The following is a 19,826-nucleotide window of genomic DNA, read 5'->3' on the forward strand; positions in this document are numbered from 1 at the left end:
TTTGTAAATCTCATGTGGGCTAAAGGGAATGCCATTTTGAAATACAAATGAAATAGAAAGAAATTCCAGAAAGTTAAGTTATTGGATGAGTCCATATTCTGAATATTTAATTTATACTAAGGTAGCATTTTCCCCCCCAGTGGAATGATAAACTAATAAGACAGGTTTGAATAAAATTTAAATATGAATAAAAATTCTCATAATAATGCTTAGTATTCCTGCATCACTTAATATGCATTTTAGTTTTAGAAAGGTAATAGCATCAGTGCATGTGTTTTATAAAATACAGGATAGCATTTTCACAGGGAACTATAGAATTACGGTGGAGAATGTAACCAGTAAAAGAAAACTAGTATTTTATGAGTCTGTTAAATGATACTCTGTAAATCTTTCCCTGTTCTCCCTTCCTGCCTAACCCCCCACATGAATGTCCATGAACACGTAGCGCCCCCGGGCTCAGGTTCGAACCGTGAGCATGAAGACTGCTCAGATACAAGGCCGCTTACCACAGGTCATGTGAGGCCAGCAGATGCCCCTCCATGCACCAGAAGAACTACCAGCGTCTAGCTGTTAACTTCCTTATTCTGCAGCCACCTGGAAACTAGGTTTTGCAGGAAAATTATATCAGTGGCCTACCAAGAAGATGTTCAGCTGAGTAATTCTCCCACCCAATCCAAGCTTAACTCTATATTGAGCTAAAAATCTTAGGACTGGAGAAAATTTTGCCGGGTGGAACACTCACAGTTAGCTAATAAAAAGCCCTTTTAAAAATAGGGACTTGGGGCGCCTGGGTGGCACAGCGGTTAAGCATCTGCCTTCGGCTCAGGACGTGATCCCGGCGTTATGGGATCGAGCCCCACGTCAGGCTCCTCGGCCATGAGCCTGCTTCTTCCTCTCCCACTCCCCCTGCTTGTGTTCCCTCTCTCACTGGCTGTCTCTATCTCTGTCAAATAAATAAATAAAATCTTTAAAAAAAAATTAAAAAATAAAAAAAAAATAGGGACTGATTTTTTCCTAGCAGGGACGCGTCCCAAAATACAACCGTTAGTTAAGACAAGACATATTAAGAAATTTACCAAATGGTAGTATTTTTATCTAGGTATATTAAACTTCCTTATAAATGGTAAATATGAACAATATGTCTTAGACAAAATTGCACCAACGTATGTACCGATAGCATCGTACTATCAGTGTGGAAGCTCGCGTGCCTGACTGCATTACATATTTTATATTCAATATAACATTTCTCTAAAGTCATTTCAAATGTTTAGTCAAGTTTAAACAAACAAAAAAGAATTTTATGAAGTCAGCCAATTAAGCTAATTAAGTCAGCTAATTTGCGAACATTTTAAATTAACTCTTGAGAGTTGGTAGATAATATTTACCTATTTGGTCAATTTTGGTGGTCATATTTTTCCTTTGGAACCAGTTCTATCATGTACATATGAGAATGTCTAATGAATATTCATAGATACCAAACACAGCACTTTAATCAACATTTTAAAGTATACTATATGCAAAGATAAAGTTATATGGTCAGAAACTCCTTAATGTATAAGTTTAAAAGCACCATAAATCCTCTGAAGAAACGACTCAAAGTTTTGACGAATAACTTCTTTAAAGTGTTCATATTTCTTTCCAAAATTAGTATTTCCCACCATTAGTTTTTGTTTTGTTTTGTGTTTTTAAGGCCAGCATCTGTTGGGTTTGAGGGGCTGAGGGAATCATCCAAGTGGAGGGAGGATCACTGTCTGAAACACAGTCACAGTGTATGACAAGATTTGGGTTTTTTAAACGGCACGTTTCAGGATATTTGGTACTTTCTTAAATCTCTATTACATGTCTTTATAATATGAAATCATGTATTTTATTAAAACCTTCATAGAACATAGATAGATGATAAGTAGATAGATAAAGAGATAGGTATAAACATTTTTCTGGAGTGCCGTAGACCGAGTTCATAAAACCCAGCTGACTCAGCACCGTGATCTATTCGGGGTAACAGGTCATGCCATAGCAAGTTGTAAACATTTATTAAGATAGATTATCCATTCCTCCTTCCTTCCACAAATACTTATTGAGGGCTTAACTATTTTGAAGCTCATCACGGTTTGTCAGATTTAGAGCCAGCTGGTCTAAAAAAGTAGTTATCACGTAAGCACTTTATTTTGCATGAGGATGAAAGCAATGCACCACTGTAATTTTGGAATATAAGCGACGCAGGAGGCATCATTTAGGGAATCACACTGGCGTTAGGAAATGCTGAAAGGGCCATGCAGCGGAGCCAGGGCAGACGTGTGAACACAGCCTCCCTCCATACTTTCTCATATTAATGATCATTAGATTGACAGAGTTGAATTGCATGTGTTGTCCTCTATGGAAAATAAGGGTAGATGTGTCAAATTTCTCCCTTAGGAATACAGAAAGCAGTTTAATTTAAAGTCAGATTTTTTTTTTTGATTGAAGGAAAGATGGATATGCAATAAATTAGGCAAACTGGTTTGCTGATACTAAGGGAGATTTGAGTCCTGACACATTTAAGATGTGATAGTTTCTCTGTCAGATCGGAACTCAGAGTTACCCTAACTCCAAGTTCAGTTATAAATGGAAAGGCATAAAGTCTGACTCTTTTCTTTTCCTTCATCTCTTTAATGAGCTTTTCTTTGTAATGGCAAAGATTCTAAAGTTATTTGATCAGCTCATTTTTGTATCAGAATCAATACCTTAAATGAACATCTGTGAGCTAATTATACTCTCTCACAAAGTCACGTGTTTAGAGATGAACACGGGCATGGGGTTCCCAAACAGGTAAAATGTGAAAGGATCTGTCCACAGATTGGTTGCAAGTTTCATTGATTACTATATAAATTTACTGTTTTTTTTTTTTTTTTACTTTCACTGATTGGAAAAGTTTGCACGATTATTTTGCTTTCCCTCTCTGCACAATGATTCAAGGTCTTCTAAGCTAGTGCTATATCTTCAGTTCCTTTTCCCTCATCTCTCTCTCGATCTACGCATTTTTCTTCATTTTGAAGGGGGGAAGGGTGAACACCATGGTGAGAGGCTCTGGCACCTGCCATTCCTTTTATAGCACACAGTTTTCTGACCAACTCCAGTTATGTTAACATGTGATTCTTAGGAATGGTGTTTTGACACATGAAGACGGGTGTAGTGATCAGGTGTTTGTTTGGGACCGCACCTCACTATTTGCTTGCATTTCACAGGCAAGGCAATTACACTGACAGGTATCAGATTCAGGAGTGAGAAGCCAAATGACTTTTAAAGCGTGAACAGAGCTTCCCACGGCAGGGATTCATTGCTGTGGTCTCTCAGGGGCTCTCCATTTTCAGAGCTTACAGAAACCACATCCCTGTTCGGAAAATATTTTTTTTTCCTTCCCTTGCTGACGTCATTACTGTTGCTATGGAGAGAAGTGAGTGCCACATGACATTGCTGGAAAAATCAACATTGACGTATTTTTGTACAGCAAATAGTCCACTTCGTGGCTTATTTTTTATTAGCAGAGGCTTGCTAAAAATTGTCACAACACCAAAAAGGAAACATTCATTTGCGCAAACTCCCTTGGAAATGAAAGCCTTGTGGAGGTGTACCAAAATAATTCCCTCCTAATGATGGTGAGAGGATGAAATACGTGATAGCCCATGTGAACTGAGAAAGAACAAAACAGGTGTTAAACTATGAGGCATTGCCTTGTATTATTTGGAACTTGTATCTTAGAAATGTCTATCCCACTGTTTTAAAATCTTTTTTTAACAACTGAGTCTGTCAGCTGTGCAGCACTACCCCACAGAGGCCTGAGCCTTCGGAGGAGGTGAGGACTGATGTCCTTTTGTATCATTCCCGAAGCTCTCTTTACTTCCCTGCTGTAGAAGCCGGGGTGCCAAGTCAGATGTCAGGGGCACATTGATGATGTCGTAGTGTCAATGCATGATTCTCCGTTCATCTACCATGAGGCTGGAGGCAGTTATCAAAAACCAGATCCTAGACTCTCGGGGTTAAATGGAAAAAGCCGTTTTTAAAGACTTGTAAATAATATATGATATTTCTGTTGAAGTGTTCTGAATTTTACCATTATTAAGTAAATAATTAAGATTTTTCCATGAGGAAGGTACTTTGCCCAATCTGCTAGTTTTAGCAAATGGAAAGAGGACTAAAGCATAAAAGGATTTGGAAGAGGAGAGAAAGTATGTCACTGCTACCGAAATGCCATTTCCATCTGTGGTATTTGGTGGTATCAATGGAGTGACTGCAAATGGATAGTCCATTATGAAGTGAAACTATGCCTTTGACAATGTGCTTTAGGTGCTGAAAACTGTGATGGGTTTTAATGAAAGCTGTAAAATAAATGCACAGTATTTCCACCTCTGAACCTATTGCTGGCAGATTTACTGATTGTATTTTTCTTGCATTAAGAATGTGTTTTAGGGGCGCCTGCGTGGCACAGCGGTTAAGCGTCTGCCTTCAGCTCAGGGCGTGATCCCGGCATTATGGGATCGAGCCCCACATCAGGCTCTTCCGCTATGAGCCTGCTTCTTCCTCTCCCACTCGCCCTGCTTGTGTTCCCTCTCTCGCTGGCTGTCTCTATCTCTGTCAAATAAATAAATAAAATCTTTTAAAAAAAAATGTGTTTTATGTGAGTGGCTGATTTGTTATTTCTTTTTTTTTTTTTTTTTTGCTTGCAGAGGCACATCTAGTGATGAAATGTGCAACCTATACGTTATGTATTACATGGAAGCCAAGCATGCAGTTTCTTTCATGACCTGTACACAGAATGTAGCCCCGGATCTGTTCCGAACCATACCACCAGAGGCCAATATTCCAATTCCTGTGAAGTCTGAGATGATTATGATGCACGAACATCACAAAGGTCAAACTGGTATTAATTTAAAGTGAAATATGATTTTGCATTTTGTATTTTCTCGTGTGTCTCCCTTGACTCTATAATTAATTTTTAAAATCATCCACCTTCTATCAGTCACAGGTACACATAATCCAGTTCCCACCTTTCCCTCTTTTATAACCGATCTACCTTCCTGACATGCCCCCATCAAAACAGTTAAAATGAAGAATCTGCATTAGTGATAAAACAGTCTAGTTTTGGGACCAGTTCAATAAATATAGCTCTTTCTTCATTTAATGCATGTTTCCTTGCTTCCCCATTTGATTCTTTCCATAGCCAGTAATGACTTATGCAATTTATGGATTTATACGCCGTGTTCTAAAGAGTGCTTCAGTTTGCCAATGAAAATGGTTATCGTCTCCGACCATACCCTAAATTATCTATTCTAATGGGCCTCCTCAAGCAGAGAAGAATTCTTGATTTATGAGGCATTACTAATCTTGGCCTTTTTGGTCTCATTCTCAGAATTGTTGATGAACTTACTCTTCATCTGCAAAATGATCATACTGATTGTCATTTCATTAGTTTAAAATTGCAAGACCCACACCCTGTTTTATTGGATGGAGTATGCGGAGACTTCACTGAGTTTTACAGATCCAATCTTAAAATACCAGAGCACCTTTTTAATGTTTTTCTATTGGAAATTTTATGAAACAAGTCTGCATAGCAGCTAGGTCACTTATTGAGATCCTAATAAACTGATAGACTGTGCCTTAAAATGTTTTCAAATTATCCTTAAAATGTCACTCAATTCAATTTTTAAAAATACAAGCAGTTTTATTAATGCATTTTTTAAAAAGATTTTATCTATTTATTTGACAGAGAGACAGCCAGCGAGAGAGGGAACACAAGCAGGGGGGAGTAGGAGAGGAAGAAGCAGGCTCCCAGCGGAGCAAGCAGCCCGATGCGGGGCTCGATCCCAGGACCCTGGGATCATGACCTGAGCCCAAGGCAGACGCTTAATGACTGAGCCACCCAGGTGCCCCTATTAATGCATTTTTAGAATTCTGTATCGTGTATATATTACTGAAAGGGTAGTTGATCTAGTTATTAAGTCAGAAGTCTGGTAATTGGTGGTTACACTGGAGTTTTTTTGTGAAATAGAGCATTTTTACCATATGAATTCTTAATACTGTTGTTTTTATGAAGCATAAGGTCCTGAAAATATTTTTGTGTTGATGGTATATTTCCAGCAAACTATTTAACGTATGTGATATATCCTGCAAATTTATGCTCAGCTTTTTGGATCCTTTACAGAAACAGAGAACAAAGACAAGACTTCTTTACTACAGCAGCCAAAAGGAGAAGAAGAAATGTTAGAACAGGGTATGTATGCATAGTTTTATAACTAGGCCTAAAAAAAGTATGCGTGTTCCAATTAGGCAATCAAATTTTAAAGTTACTGAGATATTTTAGGTCTCTTTATCAGCCTCCATCCCTGTATATTGCTGTTCTATATAATACATAATTCATGAGAAAATGGTCAATTGTACTTTAGCTTTGAAAGTAAAATTCCTTGCTGTAATTTAGACCCATTAGATTTTTCTGTCTTTGTTGTAGTTTTTTTAAATATGGTAACTTTTATAAGTAGTGCAAATATAGTCATTAGAAACAATCGGTGGGATGCTTTGGAAATCTAAAGGACTTTACCATTTAAAGTCTTGTGTACCTTGGGCGATGTGTTCATTGACTATATTTGAAAGAAACTAAGACTTAACCTTCATCTTGCCTCTCTTAAGTCATTCTTCTCTGCCTTCCGTAAAGCAGGAGGGATTATCAACGTAGGCATTTGTAGTTGTCTTAGGTTGCCATCCAATGAGTTAAGAAAGCATCATTCTTCCTCCGATCTGTTTCTTTGACGTAGTAATACTTGATCCTTGTATGTCATATACTGCGTGTATTGGCACTGAAAAACCATTCCTCTCAATCTTGTTTTCTTACCAAGTTTTCAAAAGATGATACCTTGTGTTAGGCGTTGGAGTATGTTATCAAGCCTTTTTGGGCCTAGATAGGATATATTTTAAAACATTAGTTTAATGTTAATGCAAGCACACTTCTTATGACAACGTAAAGTGTACAGGAAATAGGATTTTTCTGTTGGCAACAGATAGAAATTTCTCACTCTTTGGGTATTGTAAACCACTATGGGAATTCTTCAAAATGTATTCTGTTAGGTCTAGGTCACAGACAATACTCTTGCATTAAGAGTATTTACAAAATTAAAGAATACAGACTTTTTAAAGGAAGACATACACTCTGAAAGGGCATCAGGGAAAACTTTAATATAAAAGTTTTTAAATTATATAGAGTATGTTCCATAACATTTCATTCTAACAAAGTGGCCTCTGGAAAAAGAATACAACTTTAGCTCAACTTTACTGTTCTGTTAAGTCAAAAAAAGGAGATGATTTTATATGAAATAGTTTATATAGTTTATATACTAAATGGAATAGTTTATATACTAAATGGCTCATACTAAACTATTGAGTAGTTTAAATATAGCTAAATTTATCAATCTGTGTATACAACTGTAAGAAAGTCATAATTACAGACTACGTATTAACAGTGTTTGCTATAACTGTACTGAAATCTGATCAGACTTAAAATGAATTATTTTGATATTGAACACACTGTTTGAAATATATGCCTTTGAAATAATTTGGGTCTCTTAGAATACATTTTGAAATACTAACATGTGAAAAGTATAAAATAAGACCAGCATTTAATAGATGCATCTTATAAAACGGTAAGTTTCTATGGAAAGTGAGGCTGAACTGTTTTCAATTTCAAGTTATCTGAGTTGATCAAGGGAGGCATTGAAACTTCTGAAAGATTAGAAACCGAGAGGTTTCATTAGCAGAAGAACCTTAAATGTGAGGTTTAATCTGTTCTTTCTAAATAAGATTTAGGAGGTGTCATATATACCTAAACACCAAATCCTTTAAAACACTTTTAAAACCCTTCTCTGGTTCCAGAGAAGAATTCTGTGGACACAAAAGAAATTATTTTCTTAGAATTAGTGTTTTATTCTACTTATGAATAAAAATGCTGTGAAGTGATTTAACTTGAGAAAAAAATAGATTCTTCTGACTGAATTTTCCTACTGCAGAAAATGGGCTATGACATTCACATGTTGAAATTAGTGGGCCCATCAAAATGTCACCTGCTAGCTTATGTGAAGACGGATAACCAACCAAAAGCCATTTCAGTGTCCAGTATAGCCCGTATATTATTCTGCAGGTCTTTGGGCACCACCAGCCTAGAATTTAAAGAGAATAGAGAAATATACCAGGTGCATATTTGTACACGTAGTCTGTTTGATTCACTCACGAGATCATTCTACCTCCTTGCAGTACACAGGGCAGATCTACTCATTACTGAGAGAGTATCCCATTCATCTCAGAGATGTTTGTTTGCACAAAATGCGTATTTGCATTAATTCCCTGGGGAGATAAATTGGCCAGGTAGTGAATAAGAGGGCTCTAATTATTCAAATAAATTACGCCACATCTGCTGATTTTGAAGTAAGCCCTCCAGCTCAACCTTGTGCCTTACTTTGGTGTTCTGGCCAAAACAACTAATGTTCAAGAAACTCCGCCAACTTGTATTGATTCATTTAATATTTTAAACCCCCAATAAATAAAAGCTGTGAATCATTTCAGTTGCAATAGCCACAAGTTAACAGACAACATTTATGTTGGCCACACAGAGGATGTCAAACCCCCACTGGAAATAGAACAGTTGTGGAGCAGGAAGGAAAAGACCCCAAACGTCAGAGGACATGTACTCGAAGGCAAGTTCTGTACCCATCAGTGGCTAAATAGTAGAGATAGTTCTGCCTGGATAACACAAACAATATTTTTTTACTTCCTATCTTAATACATTGGAAAGCATCTAGGAAGATAAAGGTCAAGATATGTAATAAATGCTCTGTTGGAAAGAAGGGGTGACTTTTATTAAGGTAGTAAAAGAGACAGAGGGAAAGATAGTCATATGCTATAGGCTAAAACAAAAATGCAGCTGTGTCACATTATTTATCTAATACTTTGTTTCTCAGTTGGAATAGAACTTTGGTGTTTTTTTTTTAACTCTAAATACAAAAATAGCTATTAATTTTTGTCTGAATACTAATCTTGGTTGGAGATTTTACTAGAGTTTAAAAGAAATGGTTGAGTTACATGAACCTATGTAGCGTTGCCCAGCCTGTGCTTACAAACACTCTTACCTTCTGCAGTATCCTTGTCTATATTTGCCTCCTGAAGAACAAAATTTGGTGTAAGGCACCTGTATCTCAGACCTATCTCAAAAGATGTAATTATATACCAGCAGAGCCTCATTATATGACAACTTTCTATCAGGTTGTCCTGGATCATGCAACAATGGGACAGATTTTAATGAGCCTTTAATTAAGTCTGTGGGGCGTTTTAAAACCTAATGCTTATTTGACTGATTTGTTAAATAATTTTCGTTTAAAAAGATATGGAATTTACAGAAAAATCTGAGGAAGCAAATAAAAATCATCCGTCATCCCCAGAAACATGGTATATATGTACATCTCAGTGTGAAATATATATTATATATACATTATTTTAATAACATTTAGATTACATGTCATAGTTTTGTATCCTGTTTTTTAAATACTATATTTTGAACATTTCCTCCAGCTATAAAAATTTATTGGCAAGCGTGGGTTTTTTTGCCTGCATAATATGTGTATATTCCTACCCATACTGCTTTGAGACTAGCCTATTTGTCTATAGGTGAGCTAACCTGTGATTGAGTTGATTATGTCTGCCTCCAAGCAGAAAAACACTAATAGATATTCACAATGAACTGAAACATTACTATCCTTTGAAACCATTGTAAGTGAAGATTACCTCTGTCTGTAATAAGTACAATAAGCTAAACAATAATACTCAATTAGACATTGACTCCAAGTGGAGGAAGCAAATCCTGGCAGACTACAGAATGCGAGCGGTGGCATTGAGGTTTTCCAGATCAGACACGTGAGCATATCCTTTACTTTTATCTTATGGTTGGCACTTTTAGGAAAGTAAAGTGTGTTTTGTAAGTTCTCTTTATTTCTTATGCATTCTAGTTTCTTGTATATGTTCACTATACCAGTGACACAACCTGAGCTTTCTTTTTTTTTCATTATGTTCAGTTAGCCAACATATAGTACACCGTAAGTTTTTGTTGTGATGTTCAACTGAGCTTTCTATCAGCATTGCTTGGGTAAGGAATAGGGGCTGAAACCAAGAGGTTTTACCAGCTTCAAGGAAGAATCTATGCAACTACTATTAGGAGTTCTGATTCTGAGTGTTTCTCTCCTTTCTACAAAGTAAAGGTGCAGTATTGAAATTTATGTTAGTTGTATTGGGAAGATTTGATGCCTTAAAACTCATGGCAGAACTGAAAGTCAAAATCTGTAATACCAGTTGTCCTTGCACTAGGCAGCATTTCCTTTGCTGCAGAGGGGGCCTTTCACATGTTTTATTCAATTTGCTCCAAACTCTTCTCATTGTAGTCTTTGTGCCCTCACATGATCAATCTTTCTACTCAAAGGTCAGCATGAGCGACTATATTCCCAAGGTAGGGAGAATATGACAAAAATACAATTTGTAGAGGGAAAACACTCCATGACCCCAGATAGTTAAAGGTCTTCAGACACCTTCTGTGAAACAGAATAATTTCACAGTGGTTTTATGCTAACAAAAATGAATTACCATTGGCATGTTTTATCAAATAAGCAGAATCAAGGGAACAAGGTTGCAAGTCAAAAAGACAATAGTCTACTGTAAAAGCTTGTTAAAGTAACAGTTGGTAAACCATTTGTGAGAGGAGTGATGCAAAGGCTGGGCTTAATGACGAAAATTTATATTTCTTTGCTTTGTTCAGAATAGAACACTTCCTTCATTCCCTCATAACGTACACATGATTTTAGTAGCATCTTCTCGGCCATTTCCAAGCACCGCAATGCCACTTTGCCGTTTGAAAGAGGATACAATTCTTGTTTGTTTTCCCATTCACTAAGAATTTATCAGTTTATCATGATTTATGGGCAGCTCACAAGTCTTTATATATTGTACTCATCTATCAAACACAATTCTAAATACCCCCCCCAGGCTCTGGGAAGCCAAGTAGATGCTGTTTTGAATTGGTTTCCTAATAGCAGAATAAGCAGATGAGAATGATCCAGAAAGCACAGTTGTGCTTCCTGAGATACACCTGTGTGCATGGTAGCTGCAAAACCCGTCATCTGCTAACTTCTCCTTTTTTATATTTGTCTCATTTTCTTAAGAGAAGGGGGGAAGCCCATTTTGATTTTTCAATTCAGTAAAAGAAAAAAAAATAATAAAGTTTACTTCATTTGCGATCCTGGAGCAGAACCATGGTCATTTTTTATTTCACGAAGGCTAGTAGGGTCAAGGTTAGTGATGAGTCAGCAGTTAATAAACCAAACCAACTAACCAGAAGGGAAAATCAAGTACGAGTGAGTTATAAGCCAAAATACTAAAATCTGAAAAGAAACGCTTTTATTTTTCCATTCCTCATACCTCTCTCATTAATCAGTTATGTTCCATGTTGCAGTCTCATTAGCTTGGTTACTTGGCATATTGTGTCAGTGGCTAACCTGCTGATGAACATCCTATTTACCTTCCGTGTACCATAGAAATCACAGAGCAATAACAAAAGTTGTTTGTTTTAGGTAATAAAGTCCTAGTGACACGTGTGGGAAATGGGACTTCATATTCTGAAGATTACCAAAATGTTTCTGATCATTTTTTAAAATGCCTCCACAATTAAGCTTTTTACTCTGTCTAAAAGTAGAGATACTTATTTTGCAACTAATGAATCATCGAACTTTGCATCAAAAACCAGGGATGCACTGTATGGTGACTAACATAATATAATAAAAAATATTATTATATAAAAATAATAATAATTTTAAAGCATTTTATTTAAAAAAAACTCATGGGGCAATTTTTCGATGTATGTTTCTCTTTCAGCTTATCCCACCATATTCTGGAAAGTAAACCAAAGAAATTTTCATGTTGATGGCAGGGAATAGTGAATGGTCCGTACTAAATAGAAAAAAATGCCCATTGAGTCATGAGGTAGTTAATGCAAGCCCACAACTTAACGGATTGGGAGTTTAACTGGTAGTGTTTTAGATTTTCTCCTGCTACGCTGTGTTCTTTTTCCTGGCACATTGGCTGCTACCAGTTATGTTTTCCAAATCCAGACCCACTCAGCCAAATTACTTAAAGAGCTAGAACATTTCTGCATTTTATAAGAATCAAAGTTTGAGTGAGAAAAAAAAAGAAACGGACTCACTGTAGCCTAAAATCATCAAAGAAATATGTTTATTTCTGTTGATGGCAGAAGCAAAGGGTGACATTTTTAACAAATTATTATTCATTGCAGATTAATTTATGGAGTATCTGTTGTGATGAGAATAGTACTAATCACTGGAAATATGACAGTGAGTAAGAAATTAGAGGGTTTTTAAAAATTTTTTCATATAAAATCCCATTTATCCCTTTCTACCTGTCCCTTCCCAGATAATTTAAATGTAAGTTTTTTAAAGAAAATCTTAGAGAATTTGATCATACATGGAAGGTATATTGCCAGAGGAAAGTGAAGGCTACTGAAGAGACAGAAAACGTTTCTACTTTTTCAAACCAAAGGAAGCCAGTCATTATTCTTTAGGCCAGTTTTGTGCAAATCACTGTCGTACACAGATATTGACTAGTTTACAAGCATCTTGTATTATAATATGTAGAAGACAGGCCAGGAAAGGACAAAAAGAAACTTGCTCTGTTAAAGAGGACACCCAGCACCTGGGCTCAGAAGACAGTTCATTTAAATAGGAAAAAAAAAATTAAATACAGTAAGATTGTCAGTTCCAATGTAAATCCACAGGAAAGAGTTTATTGGCCATTATAGAAAAAAAAAGGTGGTGGTGGGGAACTTGGATCCAGTATAGTGACCAGATAGAAGGTGAGCCCCCAAGTCAGGTTGCTCCTTCACATCCCAGTTCCACTTCCTCCCAGACCTGCACGTTAGTCCTTCACCATTGATTTCCTCATCTAAAATGAGGATAAGGAGTATTTTGTAAATATTAAATATGTTAAATTGTATAAAGTAACTCAGCAAAGTAACTGGGTAATGCTAAGCTCACAAACAATACTAGCTATTACTATTCTTATCATGTGTCATTTATAAAGTACTAGTTTATCTGTTATCTCTGTCCACAACAGGTAGGGTAACTGTATATCCCAGTTTTTCCAGGATTGTCCTAGTTTATGCCTAGTATAAATATTAAACAACACCCTTTTTCTTCTCAAATATGTCCCAGTTTGGGCAATAAATTACATGGTCATCTTAGCAGCGGGAGCCAGAATAAAATTAGAGAATAGCACTGTGAAATTCATACGTTGAAAGAGCTGAGAAAAGGGTGGGGTATCACCCAGGAGTGTCCAGGAGCCACGGGCTACCATCGCAAGTCAGTTCCACAGAGCTAGGGCAGCTTTCTGCCATTACAGCCAGATTTTGACGTTGAAGGCAGGGATGAAAATCGGTTCTGAGGAAAGAGGGGAAGAGACTTTCAGCATGCCAATCAGACGATAAGAATCCCAAAGAAGTCCTGTGGTAGGGAGGGAGAAAATGACATTGACATACTAGCATTGACGAATCAGTTGACTTTGTGATTCACTGGTGACAGAGGGATGAATCCAGTTTTCCAGATTGATTGACCCAAAACACATTTTATCATCAAGAGAGATACTATAAAAAAGATGAAGTAAGGGGAGGAGATTAAGAGCTCAGTTTTAGACATGTCGAGTTCACAATTCCTATGAAACAGACAACCAAGTGGAAATTTCCAGAGGGTAGTTTTATATATCAATTTGGTACTAGGAGAGCTCCAGATATGAGAGTCATTTGTCTGGAGGCAGCAGCTGAAGCCTGGTGAATGGCTGGTATTTCTTAATAGGCAGAGGCCTTCACCAGGGGGAAGAAAGGATGCCAGGGATAGTCGTCAGAAAACACCAACGTTTTCGTATGTTGGGCAGAAGAATAAGAGAAAGCGAAGATGACAGGCAGAGAAGATCTGGAAAGAACAACGTTATAAGGAGAGAATTTCTGAAGGGACAAGTGGGTCTCTTGGCTTTGGCAGCTAGGAGCTCTTGAGCAGCTCGTGAGGAAGTCATACAGGGGTGAAGAAAGACGTGCAAGCAGATGCCTTTGGCCTTAGAAAGAAAGGATATGAGGAAGGGTGAAGCAGCCTTGCACTGTCCAATTTGGCAGGCACTAGCCACACATGGCTATTTAAAATTGGATATAAATTAATTGAAAGTAAGTAAAATTAAAAATAAAATTCCTCAGTCATACTAGCCACATTACAAGTCTCCCCCCCCCCAATAGTCCTGTGTGTCTAGTCTCTTTCATGTTGGGCAACACAGGTATAAGGATATCGCCATGATTGCAGAAAGCACCATTAGACAGTTCTGGAACTTGTTAAAGGAAAAGGGAAGGCAGAAAAGTTTGAAAGACGTGCTCCATCAGGCAAAGGTCTCTCTTGCCTCCATGACTGCTCAAGATAAATGCAGAGTGAGTGTGCTTTTAACCTGAGTCAAGTCTTCAGCAAAGAAGCTGTATTAGAAAAGAAAAGAGAGAAGAGAAGAGAAGAAAAAAAAAAAAGAAAAGAAAGAGAAGAAGAGGAAAGGGCCTAGGAAAGTCTCTGGAAGTACTGGGAGGGCTGGCGTCCAGAACACTGGAGTAGGGATAGTTCTTTCTTCAAAAGTAGACAGGGGCGGGGGTGGGGGGAAGTGCAAGGACCACTTCCTTTGGTAAAGCTAGGACGGGAATCACTACAATAGCCAGTAGGGGCTTTTTAAAGGGGCTTTTTTTTTTTTTTTCTCCATTCTGAAAATCCCAATACTTGAATACAAGAAAAGAACTGAATTTTTTTTTAATTTTAGGTAAACAACAGATTGAAACAGATGCATGTGCATGTTGCAACTAGAGTTTATGTCTTTTTTTTGCTGGTAATTATAATAGCTACAATTCGGTGATGCCTACTTTAGGATATATGCTGGACTAGACCTTTTACATTAACTTCTTGAAATGCACAAGACAATTCTGGAAGGTAGTAGTCATTCATTATCTTTATAATGTTAAGTAACTTGCTTAAAGGCACAGAATAGCCACTAAGCATCAGGGTTGGATTCAAACATGGGTGTGAAAGACACACCAGAAACAGGGCAGTAACAATCCAGGGAAAGACCTGAGTGCCACAGGGGCACAGAGCTGAGACCCCTAATCCAACTGTCAAGGAAGGCTTCGTGGACGTAAGTGACACCTAGGTAAGATCTGAAGGCTTAGAAGCTAGTTGATTACAGGGGAGAGCGTGTCCCAGGAAGCAGAAACAGCATCTTAGAGTTGGCATTCAAGGAAGGGGAAGCCATATGGCTGTACCATAAACTGAGAAGAAAGAAGGGGATATTGAGAAATGTAACTGGGGTAGAGACCACACAACTTCCTCTGTTTATTTCCTCCTCCATCCATTGCACTCAAGGTTAGCTATATATGGCTCAGAAAAATACGTAACATTTCAGGATTCCATATATCCAGTCCCCCAGAAGAGAAAGAAGCACGCTCTGGTTTGTGCCTAAGGATGTAAGAGATAGCCATCTAGTGGTCTCTCTGTCACATGTCATCTCTATAAATGAGATGCCGCTCTGAGCTTTGTTTTCCTAAGGCCAGTGCCACCTGTGTGCAGCCAAGCCCATTACATTGCTAAAGTTTTGTTTTCCCAACCAGTGATCATTGTAAATGACAATTTCAAAGGAACTGGAGCGCTGTGCATTTGCTGTTTCATCACGGCTTTTAGATTTATACTGACACACCTGAATAACTATTCAGAGTTGCAGGTCTGTTTCTCCATCAATATTAGCCTAATGACATGGATTCAAGTTTTAAAATGCTGATTTTTGCCTACCCCTGAAATAATCTCACGTTTTATTTTCTATATAAATGTTTCATTGCACAACAGCACATTAAACTGTTTATGTTTCATGTGTGGGGCAGGAGAATTTAGCAGTAATGGATTCATTTCTTTTCTGTGAGGCAAAATGCCACCGTGGCCTAACAGATTTGGTTGAGTTGTAATTTGCTTTGTTCATTTTACTGAGATTGGCCCTATTACTTGGTAATTATTTTTTGATTGAAGATTTCACCTGGGATAAGCTGCTTCCATGGGCAAGAATTGAAAACCTACTTTGAATCATTAAACCAAGACTATTTGTAAACATGACAGGATCTCCTGGCATCATTTTGGAAAGACTTCATATCCCCTTGCACCAATTTTTAAATAATATGTTCTTTAGTGGAATGTATCATAGCTAAACCAGTTATCATTTTTATTTCCTACTGGTCATAAAAAAAAGATTTTGTAGATGTTAACTGATCATGCTATAAATGTAATTAAAACCTAAGTGATAGGACTCCACAGTCATAACTGATTTCATTAGCAGCACTTAGAATAGGGTGAGGAAAAAGAAGAAATGAGTGTTTGTTAGAAAAGCAGATTTATGTTTCTTTTGAGAACATAAACATTTTCCCATTCACATAGTTGATATAAATGGATTTAAAGCTATAGATGTAAATGATGAGGATTAAAATGCTTCACAAACCTTCCATATCTGTCATAATGCTTTATAATTAATTTATTGTCATGGAATTAGGTTATCATAGCCAAGTTTACTTTTTAGTATAGAAAGACATGAAATACATTTTAGTGATGAATCATTCCAATGATATTAGTTTATTAAAATCTTCTCTTTTGTTTGAAAGTGATTTAAAGTATTCTTTTCTCACAAAATTATTTTTCTGGAATTTTTTCATTTCTTGTTTAAAATGAACAACTGGAGCTACTTACAGTAGCACTGCCAACAAAATAATAATAATAAAACTTTGGTTTTCCAATTGCCAAAGAGATGCATATCTGCTAGATTTCTCGTGTTTTATAGCATATGCTGAAAAATATACATTTAATTTCTTGTGCATTATCGTTGAATAGGCTTGAAGGTAGCTGCTTTCTGATGTAGCTGTTGATAGTATTTTTAGAAATCTGATGAACTCTAACTTCCAAATCAATCCAGCTATACTGTGAAAACCACTTATTGAAACATGCCATGCAATCACATATGCATCGTTTTGTTTCCACTAATATGCAAATAGAGGTTATCTGGTGTTATTGGCTCCCGAGATAACAGAAAGAAATGGGTGGAATATAAAATGAAATGTGAAGCATATTACTTTTTTTCATTGTTCTGGAAAATCAACCTTTTTCCCCTCATGCTTGAACATCTGAGAGCAGACTTCTTTCTCACGACAAATCAGGAGATGGTTTTCTTAAGGCACAAAATTCTCTAACTTTTGCAATCTTACCAACCCTCCACCCCTTATCTCTTTTCTTTTTTTCACAGGTGATTTCTATTCACTCCTTTCCAAGCTGCTAGGAGAAAGGGAAGATGTTGTTCATGTGCATAAATATAATCCTACAGAAAAGGCAGACCCAGGATCAGAATCCGACCTGGTAGCCGAGATTGCAAACGTAGTCCAAAAGAAGGATCTTGGTCGATCTGATGCCAGAGAGAGTGCAGAGCATGAGGAGAGGGGCAATGCTATTCTTGTCAGAGACAGAATTCACAAATTCCACAGACTAGAGTCTACTCTGAGGCCAGCAGAAAACAGAGTTTTGTCGTTACAGCAGCCCCTACCTGGTGAAGGCAGCTGGGAACCAGAACACACAGGAGGTGCGTTTAGGGCTTCTTTGAAAGAACAAACTCTGAAAGGCTACCATCCACATTAGCAAAATCTGAAGGGAATAAAAATGAATGGGTGAAAAAACTCACCCATCAAAAGAACTTACCAGAAAAAAACAAAAACAAAACATTACTCAGATCTGGGTTTGTTTGCGTTTTTCTTTTTGTTTTGGTCCGATACTGCATTAATTCAGTTTCCATTGAACTGATGAGCCAGAATTACCAGGACCAAAGATATCTAGATCATGTTGGGGAGAGTGGCACATGAAATTCAGGGTAACAAATTCTTACCGAATCGGTATTCTCTATTTTGCTCAACGGAAAGAAACCGAAAAGTCAACACCTGATATGTAAAGTCTCAGTGTATGAAATGCTTATATGCCTCCTTCTTTTAAGGTAATTAAGTTCCTTGCAAAGGAATCTTATACTTCTAACATTCTCTTCCAATTAACTTGTAAACTATAGCCATTTTTATGACTTTGATTTCTTAAGTTCCATTATCAATTACTATCTTAATTGGAAAATTGAGTAGTTATTTCTGAGGGGACCTCCAGCAAGTCAGAAACTTTCAGATTTATCTTTGTTTCTAACCAGGACTGGCTTCCATAATTAGAGGACAATACCTTATTCCCTTCAGGTTTCTGTACCAGCAAGCTCTGGATGCCTCATCTTTGTCTGTAATTGTGTTGTGGTCTCTGTCGTATTGATTGTGTTTCACGTTCCTTGCTAATGTGGAAAGCCAGATAATACAGCATGTGGAGATAATCTCTGAAAAAGTAACGGATATGGGTGCATGGCAGCTGTCCATGCGTGGGCTGGAATGGCGCAGGCTGCCAGCTTGGTGTTTTCAAATACAGCTTTGCAGGAAGCCATAAATTATTCAACACCCAGCTGATTTTTATTTATAATTGAAAAAAAAATTAGCATGAGGTGCCTTTCGCTCGTGCAGAAGTTTCAAGCACTGTCCATTGGGACTGATCTAATAGTTTCTGTGGGATGTTAACTGGGACCCAGATTTTTACTTCTTCATATTTAAATAGGATCAGCCCTGCTCTGACTCCTTCTAAATTTATCTGATGAAACTGTGTTTCTCAAGGTGGGGTGGTCCCTGAACTGCATTGCGTCAAAATCACGTACGGTGCTTATGAAAAATCTAGACTCCTGAATCCTATCAGACAACAACTGAATTGACATTTCTGAGTGTGGTGCCTAGATCTGCGGTTTCTCATACCCCTATCCATTTCACAGACAGGCTCGAGGGTCTTTCTGCACCTCTATATTAAGGACAGTAGATGGTAACCCATACCACACGAAAATATAAAAGGCAGAAGGGCCTCTTTGGTGGGAATGCAATTCTGTTCAAGTGTGAAATGTTAGAGTTGCAGCATACTTAATTCCATGACTTCTCTTCGTCACTCCTCAATTTGAAATAATGTAGTGGTTATTTATAGGTTTCATATGTGTTCATATAAAAATCATAGTTTGACTTAAGGTACTGTATTCCTAAAACCTATTTAGCTTTTCTGAGAAAGAAATATTTAAAATACCCCAAATACATTTACTTGCTAGATCGCACACCTTATAGGGTGGTCAAAATGACAGTGCCCAGGGAGAAACTGTTTCCATAGGATCTGGGTCAGGAAATTTCCTTCCATTTTAAATATGAGGGTAAATGTCACTGAATTAAGTAAAACAATGAGTCACAGAAACATACAGCACAAATCCTAATTATAGGAAGGAAATGTGCATGTATTTCCTTTCTGAAATGATTTATTTTAGTGTTACTTCACTGTTCTGATTCAAAAACTTTTTAAACATTAAATTCAAAATAGCAAAACTCATTCTAGTTCAGCTATTTCTGAAAGTCTTTTTCTTTTCAATTGTCTTTCACTGTTTACCGTAACACAATGTAATAGCTAACCTTAATTGAAAATGTTTCATTTCTTTGTGTAAGCCAGAAAAAGACTTCTCCTCAGGAAGCTTCCATTTGCAAGAAAGAAAAGTAGGAAGTTATTAGCATACGATACCCAATAAAATATATTAGTAGTCTAATTCATGTATATTTCCCAGGG

At 37.2% G+C, this 19,826-nt stretch overlaps 1 protein-coding gene across 22 annotated transcripts in view; it reads left to right on the plus strand.

The window, feature by feature from the left end:
• The window catches only part of PAM (peptidylglycine alpha-amidating monooxygenase), a 277,044-nt gene that overhangs the window by 215,695 nt on the left and 41,523 nt on the right, over positions 1 to 19,826 (plus strand). For 7 of the 22 annotated variants that reach the window (XM_034656561.1, XM_034656560.1, XM_034656562.1 and 4 more), the window contains exons 13-15: positions 4,704 to 4,897; positions 6,179 to 6,247; positions 17,416 to 17,745. In XM_034656561.1, coding sequence (XP_034512452.1) covers positions 4,704 to 4,897; positions 6,179 to 6,247; positions 17,416 to 17,745 — 593 coding nt within the window. Of the gene's footprint in view, positions 1 to 4,703; positions 4,898 to 6,178; positions 6,248 to 8,630; positions 8,715 to 17,415; positions 17,746 to 19,826 lie in introns of all 22 variants that reach the window. The other 15 variants (XM_034656563.1, XM_034656564.1, XM_034656566.1 and 12 more) reach the window with 5 other exon arrangements.

Source organism: Ailuropoda melanoleuca, chromosome 3 (assembly GCF_002007445.2).
Source record: "Ailuropoda melanoleuca isolate Jingjing chromosome 3, ASM200744v2, whole genome shotgun sequence".
Taxonomy (NCBI): Eukaryota; Metazoa; Chordata; class Mammalia; order Carnivora; family Ursidae; genus Ailuropoda; species Ailuropoda melanoleuca.